Source organism: Gobio gobio, assembly GCF_949357685.1.
Source record: "Gobio gobio genome assembly, chromosome: 6".
NCBI classification, from domain to species: Eukaryota; Metazoa; Chordata; class Actinopteri; order Cypriniformes; family Gobionidae; genus Gobio; species Gobio gobio.
Window position 1 is genome coordinate 26259117 of NC_137102.1, and position 17156 is coordinate 26276272.

A 17156-nucleotide genomic window follows, 5' to 3' on the forward strand; every position below is an offset into this window, starting at 1 on the left:
TTATTTTTGAGTGTGGGTAGGTTGTGGGTGGCTGCATGTATTTGAACAAAGATTATGGTATATGAGGCTGAGCAATAGCTGTGCTAAAGCCAGTGCAGTAAGTATCTTTGTACTTTGTGTCGTCTTTGGCTTGATTGGCTTACTCAGTTGGGGACACTAAATTTTCAACTAAATATCCAAATAAATTTAATTACTAAACTAAATACATCAACTAAATTACTGATCTGCCCACATTGTCACTGTATGATAAATTAAATGAGCTGATGACATCACCGTTTTCTCTAGAGCGGCTGTACAGCTGAATCAAATTCTGTTGCATTATTTTCCTGTTTAACACCGTGAAGCTGCTTTGAAACAATCTGCATTGTAAAAAGCGCTATTTAAATAAAGTTGACTTGACTTGACTACTTGTGTTGTGCTACAACATAACTGAATGTGAAATACAAACAGGTCTTTTCCATTTACTCAAAATCACAGACTTGAATATATTGGAATGTACTCAATATATGTGAACTTAAAATATTTTTATTTAAATTTAACTGAAAATATGTTTAAAATTAAGATAAATTAATTTAGTGTAAACACTTGCTTTAAAAAATTGAGTAAAATCAAAGCTGTTTTTTTTTTTGAGTAATAAAAATGCTGTTGCTTTTACGTTTCAAATCCTTTGGTTCACGCCATATCCAAAAAGCCAAGGCAATGTTGATTCTTGTTTTATTACGAGCTGTCGTGTTGTCTTTTCGCCAGCAGATTCTACTCTGTTGAGCTTTTTGTTTTTTTAAACGGGTTCGAGATTTAGCTGCTCCATGACAACCTTTCTCACTCATTGAGACAACTAATCTATGCCACTCCCACATCATACACGTGTCAAAATAGCAACTTTTGAGATGCATCGATCAGGAATAACATTATGCTTTGTGGCAGGGCGCATTATACTGAAAGAGGCCACAGCCACCAGGTAATACAGCTTCCATGAAAGGGTGTACATGGTCTGCAACAATGCTTAGTTAGGTGGCACATGTCAAAGTAACATCCACATGGATGGCAGCACCCAAGGTTTCCCAGCAGAACATTGCTCAAAGCATCACACTGTCCTCGCCGGCTTGCCTTCTTCCCATACTGCATCCTGGTGCCATGTGTTCCCCAGGTAAGCGATGCACACGCATCCATTGCTCCGTGGTCCAGTTCTGATGCTCACGTGCCCACTGTTGGCACTTACGGCGGTGGACAGGGGTCAGCATGGCCACCCTGACTGGTCTGTGGCTATGCAGCCCCAAACACAACAAACTGCGATGCACTGTGTATTCTGACACCTCTATCAGAACCAGCATTAACTTGAGCAATTTGTGCTACAGTAGACACGGGCCAGCCTTCGATCCCCACATGCATCAATGAGCCTTTGCCGCCCATGACCCTGTCAACGGTTTATCCCTGTTCCTTTCTTGGACCACTTTTGATAGATACTGTCCACTGCAGACCAGGAACACACCACATGAGCTGCAGTTTTGGAGAAGCTCTGAACCAATTGTCTAGCCGTCACAATTTGGCCCTTGTCAAAATTTGCTCAAATCCTTACGCTTGCCAATTTTTCCTGCTCTTAACACATCAACTTTGAGGGCAAAATGTTCACTTGCTGCCTAATATATCCCACCCACTAACAGGTGCTTTGAAGAAGAGATAATCAGCGTTATTAATTTCACCTCTCAGAGGTCATAATTTTATGCCTGATGCATGGGCGAGTGACACATGCATGCAATTTCCAGTGAAAACCATCCTGACAGTTCTAAAATATAAACGCTTGTAATAGGCTTACCATAATAAATCAGGGTAAGACGACAACGTTTTGGAAGAAGGCTTGATGAGGGTTTTAAGTTTTGAACAAAAAAATTTGTGTACCTTTAAATTGGTTTTGTTTTTTCCCATTATGATCATTTGATGGTGACATCTGAAGTGACTTTTAGAGTGGTGTGGAAGTCAAAATGAAAGATGAAAGCGCAATATGTTTGCGAAGTACTGTGCTCCATTTTGTTAGATCTTTATTCGGCAATGCATATTCAAAGCAAATTTCAATACAGGGCAAAAGGAATTTCTCCTATGATAAATGTTGTACATCATACATCAAACATTCATTCATTCATTCAAAACAAAAGTATCAACGTTTTTCTTAAACCAGGGCAGTTTTTTGTGTACTGAAAATAATGTACAAAACAGATTGTTTGAGTAACCATGACGATATAATTCTACCATTAAGGTATATTAGTGCATCTAGATTTTAATGTTAAAATGACACAAAAAAAAATGATCACAAAAGATGTTAAAACTCTTTAAAAGGTAAAGTATGAAACTACTTTTGCTTCCAGTAAAAATGTTGAGTCACACAAATGAAACATGCCATCAAACAACTGTAGAAGTAACTTTAGACCTCCTCCATGATGGGAACAGGCCACAGGGGGAAAAATACAGGTCAATGCATTTTGACAAGAAAAGAAAGATGCCAAATTGTTAATGAAAGAGTATTTTGATGAAGTCCTCAGCTACAAATTCTTTTTGGTCAGGCTTTCTTGTGGCCTAATTAAAGTAAGGCCCCATTTAACAAATATAGCTTACAGGTGTAGATATACATGTATATATATATATATATATCATCCAATATATAATCCAAGTCATTCAAATTCAGTTGAAAAAGGTAAAAATACATAAATTAACTAGTAAGGAAATTGTTAAACAGCATCTTATTCCCAAAAGGTAATGAAATGTTTTAATGTTTTTGGAACAATGGCACAAGACCAGCAGTTTTTCTATTCAAATCCTTTTTGTATTAAATATCTGGACAAGACAATATGGTGCATAAAGGAGGACTGCTGGAGAGCAATCCAATAATGATGTTTGTTGAGTAAATGAATATCCTTTTAAAGACAACAGGGATCAGTTGCATGGAGAGCATGCACTTTCCAGCATTGATCAGATGATGAGCCAATCACCACCATGGCTATGACAATAATACTCTGTGTATATACTGTAGTACAGCAGCAATTCAAGAGAGGAACATGCAATCTTATACTAACAGTACTGCTAAAAGGTGAATGTTTTTTATTTCACTGTTTGGACAGGACAAACTTTAGTCAGCCAGTAAATGCAGATGCTTTACATTTACACATTATTTGGAACTGAACGCTACGTCACACGAAATGAGATTTCAAAGTGAATTTCCAAAGCTTCAGTGGGACTCTTTTAGGAGTTCAGTCATGTCCTAAATTCACCATGCTGTATCATGACCTACACAGATACTGTAGATACAACATCAGGATATACAAGCATAATACACTGACATAATAAAATATGAAACATTAGCAGACTCTGAAAGTGTCAGTTCATGTCTTGTAGGTGGTGCTGAACTACTCGCGGCAGAAAAAAGTGGGCACCTGCATGAATAAAATGGCAAGATGGAGTAGTTAAGCAAGTTTCTTCCTCCTTGCGGTGAACATAATCCAAGCAAACAGAAAACTGAAGTTAAGCGGACAAATATTGAGCCTAGAAGATCAAATAAAGATGGATGGCGTAACACTGATGAGCATGAGACACGGAGAGCCTTGCGGATACAGGAAAGGTGCTTATGAGAGCAGCAGCACAGACTGTGGCTGAAAAACAGGGAGGTTGCGATGGCCTGGCGCTCTAGTAAAGCAGGATGCGACGTTCGATGGCCTTGCGGCAGATGGGGCACTCGCTCATTCGGTCTCCGCAGAGCTGACAAGTGCCGTGACCGCACATGAAGATCATGTTTTTTAGGCGATCCAGACACACGGGGCACATGGTCTGAGTGGAAGGCAAACATGTTAAATTAGTTATTTTTTTCTGGGAAAAAGTTTATCAGAAAATAAAACGTTGTAACTTTAGATGCCAGTGAAATTTTACAATTGACATTGAATCAAATGCAAAATAAAACCATGCATAGTCTTCACTGTATTAATTAAACTTACATTGATTATTAAAGCTACAATAGTTATTCAGTAAAGAGCAGTGATTCGGTTTTTCTGTTGTTGTTTGATTAACATTAAGAACATGGACAGTAGCAGGTACATTAGGCTGCTGTCACTTTAAGACCTAACACATGTTTACGCTCACTTAAGACATAACAGACTGTGTTAACGTGAAAACTTGTCAAGGCGGATTTTTGCCAATTCTGTGCGTATTAGAGCATGAACGACGCCAATGAGTCTCACTAATTTAATGTTCATATATTTTAAAACACTGAATGACACCCAATTGCGATTCATTAAATTTGTGCATTTTAAACAATTAAAAAATTGAATGTTTTACATCAAGAAAACAAGTGAATCGCAACAAAATGCCACGCTCACCTGCTCTTTGATATCCTGCAGTTGCTGCTGTAACTTCTGTACATCAGCATTGACATTAGTGTTGTCTTTGTCCCTCTGCAAGGCTGGGATATTTCCACTGGCTGAAAAGCAAAGCAGAGGCCATTGAGAAAAATTTCAGCGAGTCAACAGCCAATCATTCATTTTGTGAAAGTGGACCCTTTGGCCTCAGCATTTGCAGGCCGCAGAGTCTTCTAACTTGGTCAATTTTACAGAGGAATAACTTGATTCTAGAAGTTTTGTGCCTGTTCTGATACTTTACATGGCTTATATGGGGCACTTTGGTGCAAAATCAACCCATAGCACTGAATCGCAGTAGGCCGCAAGCAGGCTTATGGTACCACTTGACGGCCTCCTCTATTCGTAAAGTGTAGGCCAGAGAGTATGACGTATGCTGGGGTGGAGATAGGGAGTTTGAGCCCAAAGGAGCAGGAAGAAGTTGAGGCAGGAAGAACTTGGGGTGATGAATAGAATACTTACACCAACTTAGTGCCAGATTGTTGGGCTGGAGAAGATCCTGCGACCCCCCTGCCAATGAGTTAGAGCTCCCTGCTGAGAAGCAACCAGTCACATTGTTATGTAATGCACGTACCCCTGCTGTTGGCTCAGGGGCCAATTCAGTCTGGCCTGTGGTATACGCTGGTTATTCATTAGAGGGAGCAAAGGGAAGAGCAAGTTAACGCAAGTATTTGACACATGGGAGGCCTTATTATGGCTGCAGGACTATTCTCCACAGCAGTTCTGCAGTGACGAAAGTCACTATCATAAAAGAAAGGTTTTAAGTAGGGATGCACTGATATTAAAATTCTGACTGATATTGATTGAGTCCATAATTACATCCATGTTAAAAGGATACTCCACCAAACAAAATGTAATTCTCTTACTTACCCTCATGCTATCCCAGATGTATGACTTTCATTACACAAATGAATACAAATATTTTTTTTGAAAATAATCGGATAAAAGGGACAGTCAAAATGCTTAGAAAACAATATCGAATCCATACGACACTAGTGGATGAATCAGTGCTTTCAAAAATAAAACGATAGTGTAATAGACAATTCTAATAGTTTAAACTTTAAACCATCAGAGAACAGTTGGCCGGAAGCAATGGTTTATGCTTTAAAATATTAATATTAGTATTTTTCTCACGCCCACCTGTCGTTTTACTTCAGAAGACATTTATTCACCCACTGGGGTCCTATGGGTTACCATTGTGTTTTTGTTGTAGTTTTTAAAGTGTCAACATTGAGGGTCCTATCCACTTGCAACCAACCCTAAACCAACCCATAATCCTAAGTAGATGTAGTTAATTATTATTACACAGTACTTAAATGCATAATTACACTGTAACAAACACATTAATATAAAGTGTAACCAAATAAAGTGTAACCAAACTGTATTTAGGGAAGGATCAACATTGTAATTATAGATGTAATTGCAGAAATGAATTACAGATGTAATTGCATGGTTATTTTTTAAAATTTAAGTACAATGTAAAAACATGCATTTACACATTAAGTGCATTGGATCAAATTATTCATTTAAATGTTAGCACATTGTGAATAACAAATGTTAGTAGTTAAAGGCACTTAATAAAAAGTAGGATCAATCTTGTGTCGCATACACCTGGGACTGCAAGAGGGTGAGAGAATTTTCCTCAAGATCCAATAATAATCATTAAATGGAAAAATTCTACACCAGTGGTTCAGTCCTGGTCCTGGCGCTCTGCACATTTCGCATGTCTCCCTTATCTGACACACTCAGTTCAGTTCATGGAGCTCTCACCTAATGAGCTGATGATCTGAATCAGGTGTGTTAAATATTCATTTATAGATTTGCTGAAGATTAAGCTATTTTAAGCAAGATTATATGATGGCAAAGGTAATTTAAATGTAAAAATAGGGGAAATGAGCATGCACTTTTAAATGTCTAATATTGTCAGAGACAACAATATTGAACATTTCTAATAACAGCCAATAAGTAATATGGTATCGTGCATCCTTAATTTTATGGTTTTCATTCAGTGGAAAAAACATTTATAGCAAAGGTTTTAAAGACCATGGGTGTTGAGAGGCCTGAAAGGGACATTTTTATGATGGATTAGTGTGAAAGAAGACAGACTGGTTAATTTTGAGCCCGACAAGTTGGAAAAAATTAGATGGATATTCACTAAATGGGAAATTAATGGTGGCATATTGAGAAACATTTCTTGGCTTCAGGGGTCGGCTAACAACACTGGATCATTTCCATTGGGCTATTTCACAGTCCCCCACTCTTATTTTCCAAAAAATGATGTAGAATCTGTCTAACAGCATGATTAGTGGATGTTTCCTGTGTTCATATTCAAGTTCTCAGAACGTGATTGGCCACAGCCTTCAGATGCTGGTTTATCACGTCCTCTTTTAGAGCGAGGAGCCTCTTGTATGTGGGGTCTGAAGTGCTTTAGTCTTCAAAGTGACTGAAGCAGGAGAGAATCCCATCTATGGTGGCATTTCTCTCTCATTGCTTCGTCTACATGAAGAGGGGGGGCGGACTTTGTTAGGTCTATGAGATGCTGCTTCGGTTTTGTGTGTGGGGAAAAGTGGCGCCTTACAACAAACAGAGCTCAGGCACTAAAGACAGACCAAGATAAGAGCTAAAGGCTACATTCCTCTGTTGACTGGACTGTGTGCGAGTGTGTGCGTGTTTCTGTGGATCAGCATGTCTGAGGGTCAGCAGAGATGTCAGCGTGGATGGATGTGTTGGACATCTAAGCGAGGATAAAAAGAAACAGATCCTCCTCTCTATAAATAAACACTGTAAAAAAGTGAACTTACACCAGTATCCCTTTGAACTCAAACTAAACCAACATAAAAAAAAAAAAACATGGGCAGTGTCATGATTACATACAAAGGAATGATGTCGTAACAAATAGTAGTGAATCACAACTTAAAAAAAATGAGACTAAAATAAATCTTGCATAGCCCCTTTGGCGTGTCCAATTATAGAAATATTCAATGTTTTCTGTGAAAAATGAATTCGGGGGATGCTTTTTCAGCCTTCTGCTTGGAGTGGCTTCCTAAAAATCATTAAAACTTTATCGTGCATGTTACGAAGACATTCCAGAGCAGTTACAAAGCTCATTCCAGGGTGTTGATATTATGCATTAAGAGGAGGGGCTACACGTCTGATTTGAGTCATGAAAACACATTTGGGAAATAACAGATTAGTCATAACAATGGAGAGAGAAATGAGTGTGGGCAATAGAAACAAGAGAAGCAGCAACCAAAGCCAACGTAAATATCAAACATGAGAGACATGAGAACGAAGGAAGAGAGAGAGGAAAGAGAAATAAAAAACGGGAACGTGTGGAAGTTCACTCACTAAGGTCCTCATCATCAGTGGCATCCTCCATACCTTTCCCTCCACAGCACAGAGCGAAGGGAGTGCGGCGCTCCACCACGGCCCGACACTGTACACACTTTTTCATCAGGCTGGCACAGTCTGTGGGAACACACACAAATGCACAAACACACACAAAGTACGCTGCGTTATCTTCTTAATCCTATAAAGCCTACTGTATCATTGATAGTTGAGCTTTAAGCATGTAGTACGATTCTAAAATGTCCCCCTACAGGTCCTCGTACACGCGTCTTTCTGCTGTGAAATCTTTAAACATAAGAATAACTTTTATATTTTTAGTAATACTTCAAGATGGACACCTACTGGACTGAAGCAACTTTTTTTCCATCCTTGATTTTCCAAACAATATTTTTTAGCAAAATCAAGTAAAAATTGAGTATCAATTCATCATTTCTGCAGTACCGTGTCCGGGTATATTCACTGATAAATGCCGCTTTCAAACGCTCTTGTTCGTGTTTGAGCACTCTAAGCATCAAAGGTTTATATTTACAGCACGTTTTTACAAGTGCTTTACAAGAACTGCTTTATAGATGAAATTAACAAATTTAATAATTGATGATCTTTACAATGGAACTGAATCAACACTGAACTAACTTCAGCTGAACAATGACACTTTTCTTTTAGAGCTGCTGTTCAGCCGAAATGAACTGTTTGCAATAATTTTCCTGCTATCGCTGTAAAGCTGCTTTGAAACAATCCGCATAGTATAAAGCTCTATATAAAAGGTGACTTGACTTAAAGCCAATCAAATCTGTTGAGCGTGTGAACACAATGGCCTATCAGATGTGCTAGTCAGTTAGTCAGAATCCGCTAACCGCTAAAAATGCACTAGGTTTGGTTTTTTTCAAAGCTAGCTGCATGCTCGCAAATCCTTTCATTATAACCAAAGTGTAAACATAATGTAAATAAGAGATTTACAATCTCTAGGACACATTTCTCAATAGTTAGGTCACCTTTTCATAGTGAACACAACAGCAGTTTATGAGGGATAAACTGTGGATAATTTATCATTGCTTTGGCACAAAATGCTTTCAATGACTACTACTTTCAGTTTACATGAATACATTTCTCACAAACACTACCAAAATTCTATGTAGCTAAAAGCAGATTTTCACGTTTACATACCTTTACAAAACTGTTAAAGTTAAGTTCAAAACCTAACATAATACAAAACTGAATAAGAGAGCAATTTGCTATATTTCTACCGTAAGACCATATTGAAATATATTCTAAATATAAAAACTGAAAAACAATCAAAGCAATTAGATGTAGCAGAACACCTACACAAGTGTTTCAGTCTTTCAATTGCATTACCATCTATACAAAAGGGGAAACTTAGGAATTATGTTGCACTGTAATGTAATCATGGACCATGCAACATACTGCTGTGAATTATAAACAATAGAGAATTGTCATTCTTGTTTTGTAAAGAAACTTTACAAAAGAAAGCTGTGTTGTTAGTGTTTTATGAGTGAGAAAGTGTGCTGGGTGAAAACCTATGCTAGTGTTATAGAAGAACGACTTGATTTGAGACATTTATGAAGTGTTTCGATAGATTTAGTGCATTCTGAATGTGAAATGAGCTGCTGTGCCAAGTTGAAATTTGGTTAGGAGAACGGTGCAAAAATTTTGAAAATGTGACTTAAATATTGAGAAATGTGTCCTAGTGATTGTAAAACCTGTAAGTGTAGAATTCAGTTAGCTTGCGCTTAAAAGATTGACAGCTTTAATGATTATAAGGAAGGGATCTTTTCTTGCTTTCTGTTTAACACAAAGCAAGAGAATACAGAATCACAATCTGAATACAAGTTTAGTTTTTCACGCTGATAAGTACACTGCAAAGATTCTGGATTGACAAACGCATTTAAACGTACAATTTAATCAGAAACCGCTATCATTGACAGCGATGACCAACGGACAAGACAAATTTCATTTTGTTTTTCCTCTGTACCAAAATTAGTACAGAGAACAACTTTTTTTACTGGTATTACTATTGGTATCGACTACTGAAATGTTGGTACTGTGACAATCTATTGCATTATATGAAAACTAGATGAAAACTACACACTTTTTATCATAAAACTAATGATATGAGAACTGATATTTATATGCCTTTTATGAAAGTAGTCTGTTATATGCTTGTATATCATAGTAAGATGTAATCCTACTTTTTGGCAATAAAAATATTAGCAAATACACAATGTTGAATATTTTTGCTCAGTTTGGGACACTGACTAAAACATTTTTTTTTCTCCTCAAGGTCCATTTTAGTATATGAGCCATAAAAGCTTGATGTATCAAAAATTTAACTTGTCAATAAATAGGTTTCTGTCTATTATTTCATGTCAGGCTTTACAATATTAAGCTAGATTGTCAACCTTCAGAAAGTAAAGTAAATGCCCATAGAACAGAAGGCTGTAACTTTAGGTTAAGGAAGAAAAAGTGGCAAAAAAACCCAACAAAACCCTGAAATAAAAGTAATAAGTAAATAAACTTAAATAATTAAGTAATAAAACTGCATTGCAGTAATGATAATTTTGGGGGGTATTGTGTTTAAATGCCATAAAATATTGTCACATTTAATAAAATGGCCCAAAAATCCTGATTTTCATCAGATTTTGGAAAAATGACCAGGATAATTTCAAGAAAATGTTTGCGATATTCACCCATATCTTATGCTCATCCTGTGTGTGCACACCTAGATGCCTTTATCTGTATCATAGTCATGTTATGTGTGATGTTCTGACAAGTCAAATGACAGAATGAGCTTTTTTGGCTAGATGAGAGACAAACCACATGGGGTGATGAAAGAAGGGGTGTGGTGTGGGAGGAGAGAGAAAGCTGACTTACTCTCACAGGCGCACATGTGACCACAGGGCTGGAAGAGCACGGCTGCCTTTTTATCAGAGCAAACCACACACTCCTCAATCTGTGGGTGAAGAAAAGAACATCTTCACTATGGCACACAATAGCACATGCATGCACACGAGAAATTATATACTATACCTTGGTTCTGGACTGGACCTGTTCTTTGCAAATGAGACACTTCTTGACACGGGGCGAGCAGAGAGAGCAGGTGGCGATATGACCGCAGGGGCCAAAAAGCGTGTCCCTTTTCATATCCGAGCACACCATGCATTCCTCAAGAGTCTCATTATTACTGTTTAGAGATGGGCTACGGGAGCCAACCTGCCCACTGAGGGCAAGAGAGTAAGTGGGAGAGAGGACAAAAACATTGATTGAGATATACAGAGACATAAAGTGCAGATGGAGAAAAGCTGTTAATGCATAGCAGGGAACACATCATGGAGCCAAATTCAACAGTTCCCTTACTGGTTGGAAATAGACGTGCATACCTGGTCTTCTCTTTGTGGCATTTAGCTAGAGCCTTGCAGAGGCTGGGGTCAGGGCACAGGTCAAGAGGAGACTGGCCTTTCTTGTTACGGATGGTGAGGTCAGCTCCGTTAGCCGCCAAAAAGCAAGCAATAGAAGCCGCGCTCTTCTTCTCAGCCCCCTGAGTCCCCAGTCCCATGATTAACTGTGAAGATACACCACAGAGTCAAATGCTATAGATTAATATAGGTTATCTATTAAAGAAACTCATAATTAACAATGTTGAAGTTTAAATAATTACACTATGCTTTTAAAATGAGAACAGTGCAGAGAAACCATTTTCCTTTCATCACTTCCCTATATCATTTTAAGGAATAATATACTCAAAAATGAAAATTGTCAATTTACTCACCCTTATGTCGTTGCAAACCTATAAGACTTCAGTTAATCTTCCCTTAATTCTGAAAGAAACCTGAGAGATTTCTGTTCCTCCATTGAAAGCCCATGCAACCAAAACTTAGATGCTTCAAAAAGTTACTAAAGACACAGTAAGCATGTGATCTGTATGAATTGAGTGGTGTAATCCAAGTCTTCTGAAGAAGCACAATTGCTTTATATGATGAACAGATCTAATTTAGACTTTTATTCACATATAAACATTGATCAACGCACACCGAATATGGTAAACAGAAGCAAAACCACACTTCTCAACACTTCAGCAGCTCAGACAAGCTTGCGAAATACGAGGACAAACCTAATTGGTTCTTGTGTGTCAAGCAGGCATGTTTGAGCGTTCAAGCTCAAAAGCCATTCAGTCATTTTAGAAGACCTGTATTAAACAGCTCAATTCACACTTTATTAAGTTTTGGTTGTGTGGACTTTCAATGAAGGGACAGAAATCATTCAAGGTTCCATTAAAAATATCTTCATTTTTGTTTTGAACAAAAGTATCATGGATTTGAAACAAAATGAGGGTGATTAAATTGAAGACAATTTTCATTTTTGGGTAAGCTAACACTTCAAGGCAAACAAAGTTAGGTTTTATTCCTAATACCAGAGAAGAACATATCAGTAGACTCCCTCATTCTCCTTGATGATTTAGTGCATTTAGCACTTATATAAAAGTGCCAAATAGGAGTTAGTTATAGTTTTGATGAAATGTTATTTTGTGGGTGGGTTGGAGGGTGTAGCGACAGCAAACTTTTTTGGGCGTTTTTTTTCTTTTCTTAAAGGGTTAGTTCACCCAAAAATGAAAATAATGTCATTTATTACTCACCCTAATGGCGTTCCACACCCGTAAGACCTCCGTTCATCTTCGGAACACAAATTAAGATATTTTTGTTGAAATCCGACGGCTCAATGAGCCTGCATAGCCAGGAATGACATTTCCTCTCTCAAGACCCACAAACTGCTACAATCACGTGACTTTGGCGCTCCGAACCGCTGATTCGATACGCTCCGAAGCCTCATGAAGCAGTGTTTTGAAATCGGTTATCACTATACAAGTCGTTATTTCGGGGTTTTTTGGCGCACCAAAAATATTCTCGTCGCTTTATAATATTAATATTGAACCACTGTACTCACATGAACTGATTTAAATATGTTTTTTGTACATTAATGGATCTTGAGAGAGGAAATGTCATTGCTGGCTATGCAGGCGTCACTGAGCCATCGGATTTCAACAAAAATATCTTAATTTGTGTTCCGAAGAATAACGAAAGTCTTACGGGCGTGGAACGGCATCAGGGTGAGTAATAAATTATATTTTTTTCATTTTTGGGTGAACTAACCCTTTAAGAGATGTTGCTATACAATTGTTTGGAGTTGTTTCTTATTGGCTAGGTCAAGTGTCAACACCCAAGTTACTATATATGGCTCTTCAATGCAAGATTTTGTCCATTTTATCATTCAACAGGTGAAAAAAAAAATCACTTAAAGGAATAGTTCACCCAAAAAGGAAAACTACACCATGATGTACTCACCCTCAAGCCAACCTAGGTGTAGAAGATATTTTTCTTTCAGACGAATACAATCGGAGTTATATTAAAAAAATGTGCTTGCTAATCCAAGCATTATAATGGCATTGAATGGCAGCACAAAATTCGAAGCCCAAGAAAATGCATCCATCCATTATAAAAGTAATCCATACTGCTCCGGAAAGTTAATAAAGGCCTTCTGAAGCGAATCGATGGGTATTTGTAAGTAAAATATCCAACTTCCGTATTCAACCTCCGACGTCATCGCGCCAGTTACGCCTTTTTACACAATATCCGATGTCATCAACGCGCCAGTTACTCTTTTTCCGTGATGACGTCCGATATAGTGTTAAAAAGCGTAACTGGCGCGATGATGACATCGGATGAGAGGTGCTACACTTTCTTCGGGAGTTGAATATGGAAGGCGGTCTGCCGGAAGCTAAATATTTTACTTTAGAATTACGTTAAATATGGATATTTTTCAAAAACCCCATCAACTCAGAAGGCCTTTATAAACCCCTGGAGCCATGTGGAGTACTTTTATAATGGATGGATGCACTTTTTTTGGTCTTCAAATTTGGGGTTCCTATTCACTGCCATTATAAAGCTTGGAAGAGCCAGGACATTTTTTTTATATAACTCTTGATTGTATTTGTCTAAAAGAAGAATGTCATATACACCTAGGATGGCTTGAGGGTGAGTAAATTATGGGACAATTTAAATTTTTGGGTGAACTATCCCTTTAACTGACACCACTGTTAAGCAATATAAGCAACACTAACAGTGATGCTTGTCTTAAACACCATTAAAAGATCAGTAATTGACTTTTGCATAAAGAAACACAAGAGTCCCACTCATGTCCATGAAGTAATGTTGGTATAACAAATTCAACTGAAGTGATGAAATGAAATGCTAAGGACCATATTGAGATGAAAGTGGGCAGAGCTCTGCACACTGATGGCTTCAGTGGAGTGTTTTAAATGGATGGCTCGACTCTCCATCTGCTACATGTGGTAAGTGTGATGGTTTGATAGGGAGAGAGATTTGTCACTCTGTTTGTGTTAATAAATGGCAGATTGCTGGCCTGGAAGCAGCCTCCTGTCACACAACGCTTGATTTACGGCAGTCATGGAGAGGCGATGATGTGAACTGGCAGGGCTGGGGTCAGGCGTAAGAAGAGCTACAAAGGCTGTAACAGATAGGGTGCACGGGACCGGGATCGTCAGTCTGTCTGGTGTCAGACGTTATGGTGAGACTTTCTGACAGTTGATCCAGTGTGCATTGATATCATAATGTGTTAATGAAGATAAAGAAATGCTGCGGGATGGGAGGTCACCGATAAGTGCTGTGGGATGCCTAAGAAACAATGGCACTGATGGGAGAATTAAAGTCTAACAGCAGCAGCACTAGAGAGAAAAACATGTAGATCAGTTGTTGTGATGTGATCTATCAGCTATACCCTGTTTGCAGAGTTTACAAATATGTCCCATCCTCTTTTTAATGGTCTTTTGTTATGCATACAACCAAAATTTCTTCCTTAAAACACAAAAAGGGGATTTTGAATATAATCAGTTGTTGGTTGACAGTGTGACATCACGTCAAGACTAGCCCCATCATGGCTGTATGAAGTGCTCACTCTCTATTACTGTGTCACATTTAGGACCATTTACCTGAAAACACAGTATTCATTGCATTTTAAATCTGCTGAGATAGAGCTCCTAGGCTTGGTAATTTGATTGCCGTCATTGTGCCAATGCATTACGGAAAGTGAGCATATAGTATATGTTTTGATTAGGCTGCTGTCTGCCAAAGCGGTCTTCTTTCTGCTTTCTCTCCTCCCACTCAATTTCCCACAAATATATGCAATCCCACAGAAGGGGAAGGGATAATCAGGGGAGAATGTCTCACCTGAAGGATTGTGTAATGAACAGGATGTTGCACAGCAGTGGAACTGTGGCTCATTGGGCCAGTTACTCATGTGACAGCAGGGAAATGGCTCTTATAGCAGAGTACGATCTATCCTTGTTAACACAAGGAAAATCCTGAGAGCAGCCCTTACAGTTGCGGAGTATCTACACCGCCTCAGTGTTTAGTACTGATCTTAGGGCTCTTTTTAAGTCTTGATATAAGAGTTCAGTTCGTTTGCATGGAATGAAAGTAGGTTCCCACATTTGGAAATTGTGGTGCAAGGTAATTTTGGATATGGTAAATGCTCCTGCTATTATAAAGCTTTGAAGAGCCCGGACATTTTTAATTTAACTCTGTCTTTTATTCGTCTGAAAGAAGAATATCATATACACCTAGGATGACTTGAGGGTGAGCCAAAATCATGGTCTAATTTTCATTTTTGGGTGAACTAACCCTTTAATTTTGAACCACTGGAGTCACATGGACAATTTTAACGATGTCTTTCCTACCTTTCTGGGCCTTGAAAGTGTTAATTACATTGCTGTCTATGGAGGGGTCAGAGAGCGCTCGGATTTCATCGAAAAATTTGTGTTCCAAAGATGAACGAAGGTCTTGCGGGTTTGGAACGACATGAGGGAGTAATTAATGACAGAATTTTAATTTTTGGGTGAACTATCCCTTTAAAGTGTAAAAAATGCTACCAGTATTTAAATACGAAGTCTGTATGTTCGGTTTGACATGCTTTTTGATGACTAAAATCGAATTTAACCATTAAAACGGAAAATCCAGAAAATTTTGGAAAATATAAAACAGATTTTATAGGGCTCTATATCTGTAATCGTTAATCTATGCTTTTTTAATACAAATAATTCATTTAAAATTCCAATTATTTCTTGTAGATCAATTCAGAATGAAAAAAAAACTGAAAACGTGTACAACACGTTCTGTTAAACGAACGCTTTTATTGAGAACACCTGTACTGTTTATATACGTCTCTGTACATACTGTGTTTTTTGAGGGCTCCCAGGGTTCCACTTTGCTGACGTCCTGCATGTCCTGAAGTTGGCGCAGCTGGGACAGAGTGTGGTGACGCAGGGCCTCGTGCAGTGGCGTGTCTCCGTCCTTGTCTTGCACATCTAACTTTGCCTCGGCTCGCACCAAGAGCTGGACACAAACATGGGGACTGAATTTAACCAGTGTGTTCTCAGTAGTGTTAGATTTAATTATACTCATGTTCCTTGACGTAAACAAACAAGACAATAATGACATCTCAAGCACAGGTGTCAAATTTCATTATGTACATGATAATAAGGCATCAAATTGTTCATCAAAGTGTAATGCTTGAGGCAAAAAGCACATTTATGTTTGGTTATTAATTGAGAGTATTTCTCAACTGACCATGCCATTACAGACTTTTCGAAAAGAGAAGAGTTGTACTGCCTTAATATGACCACATGATGGCGCTTTGGATTCTATTGATTTCTCTTTTCCACCCCCGCTCCCTGTACCTCTCCTAGAGCAGTCCAGATTGCTCAGGACTAAATGAATTCAATTGAAGGGGATAAATCTGCAGCAGAACTCCCTGCATTTAAATCTTAAGCCGGGGCACTTAGCTACATTGCTTCATCAATGCGTTAGTGTTGAGTAGGAAGCCAGATCGCTGGGTGAGGGGTGCAGACATCAAACATTGAAGGGGAAATGAAGAGAACAGAACAGAAGACAGAGCTACTTACTCGCACAATCTGGGTGTGCTGACGCTCGACAGCAAGGTGCAATGCCGTCTGCTGGTTAACGTTCTGTATGTCCAAATTAGCATTTCCCTTTGGAGAGAGCAACACAGAGAAAGAACAAATCAATGTGTTGACCTCTGAGAAACATAAATGGTTTAAACTTTAACCATTATGATATATGCATTTATATAGATACAATTACATAAGACGCCTTACAAAAGGAAAACAAAGTGGTCGTAGGTATTTGTTCATTTACATTCCACAATTTTCCCCCCACTGATGTTCAGTAATAGTCCATATCACTTCTCAACTACTGAAGATAAATCGCTGCTCATGAGCATGCTTCGAGTCCCATAGGTTGTGTTAGGAAATGTGAGCTAATGGTGATTTGTATTCAGATATTCCCTGACTGAACCCCCATAGCAACA

The 17156-nt window shown here is 38.3% G+C and overlaps 1 protein-coding gene across 3 annotated transcripts in view; it reads right to left on the bottom strand.

Moving 5' to 3' along the window:
* Positions 1 to 1997: 1997 nt before the first annotated feature.
* Positions 1998 to 17156, bottom strand: part of mib1 (MIB E3 ubiquitin protein ligase 1) — a 78407-nt gene continuing 63248 nt past the window's right edge. The window contains exons 14-22 of one of the 3 annotated variants that reach the window (XM_079820202.1): positions 16732 to 16818; positions 16004 to 16162; positions 11138 to 11319; positions 10788 to 10977; positions 10632 to 10710; positions 7743 to 7862; positions 4857 to 5015; positions 4359 to 4459; positions 1998 to 3813 (exon numbers count right to left, since the gene is read on the bottom strand). In XM_079820202.1, coding sequence (XP_079676328.1) covers positions 3673 to 3813; positions 4359 to 4459; positions 4857 to 5015; positions 7743 to 7862; positions 10632 to 10710; positions 10788 to 10977; positions 11138 to 11319; positions 16004 to 16162; positions 16732 to 16818 — 1218 coding nt within the window. In that variant the 3' untranslated portion in view covers positions 1998 to 3672. The remainder of the gene's footprint in view (positions 3814 to 4358; positions 4460 to 4856; positions 5016 to 7742; positions 7863 to 10631; positions 10711 to 10787; positions 10978 to 11137; positions 11320 to 16003; positions 16163 to 16731; positions 16819 to 17156) is intronic. The other 2 variants (XM_079820204.1, XM_079820203.1) reach the window with 2 other exon arrangements.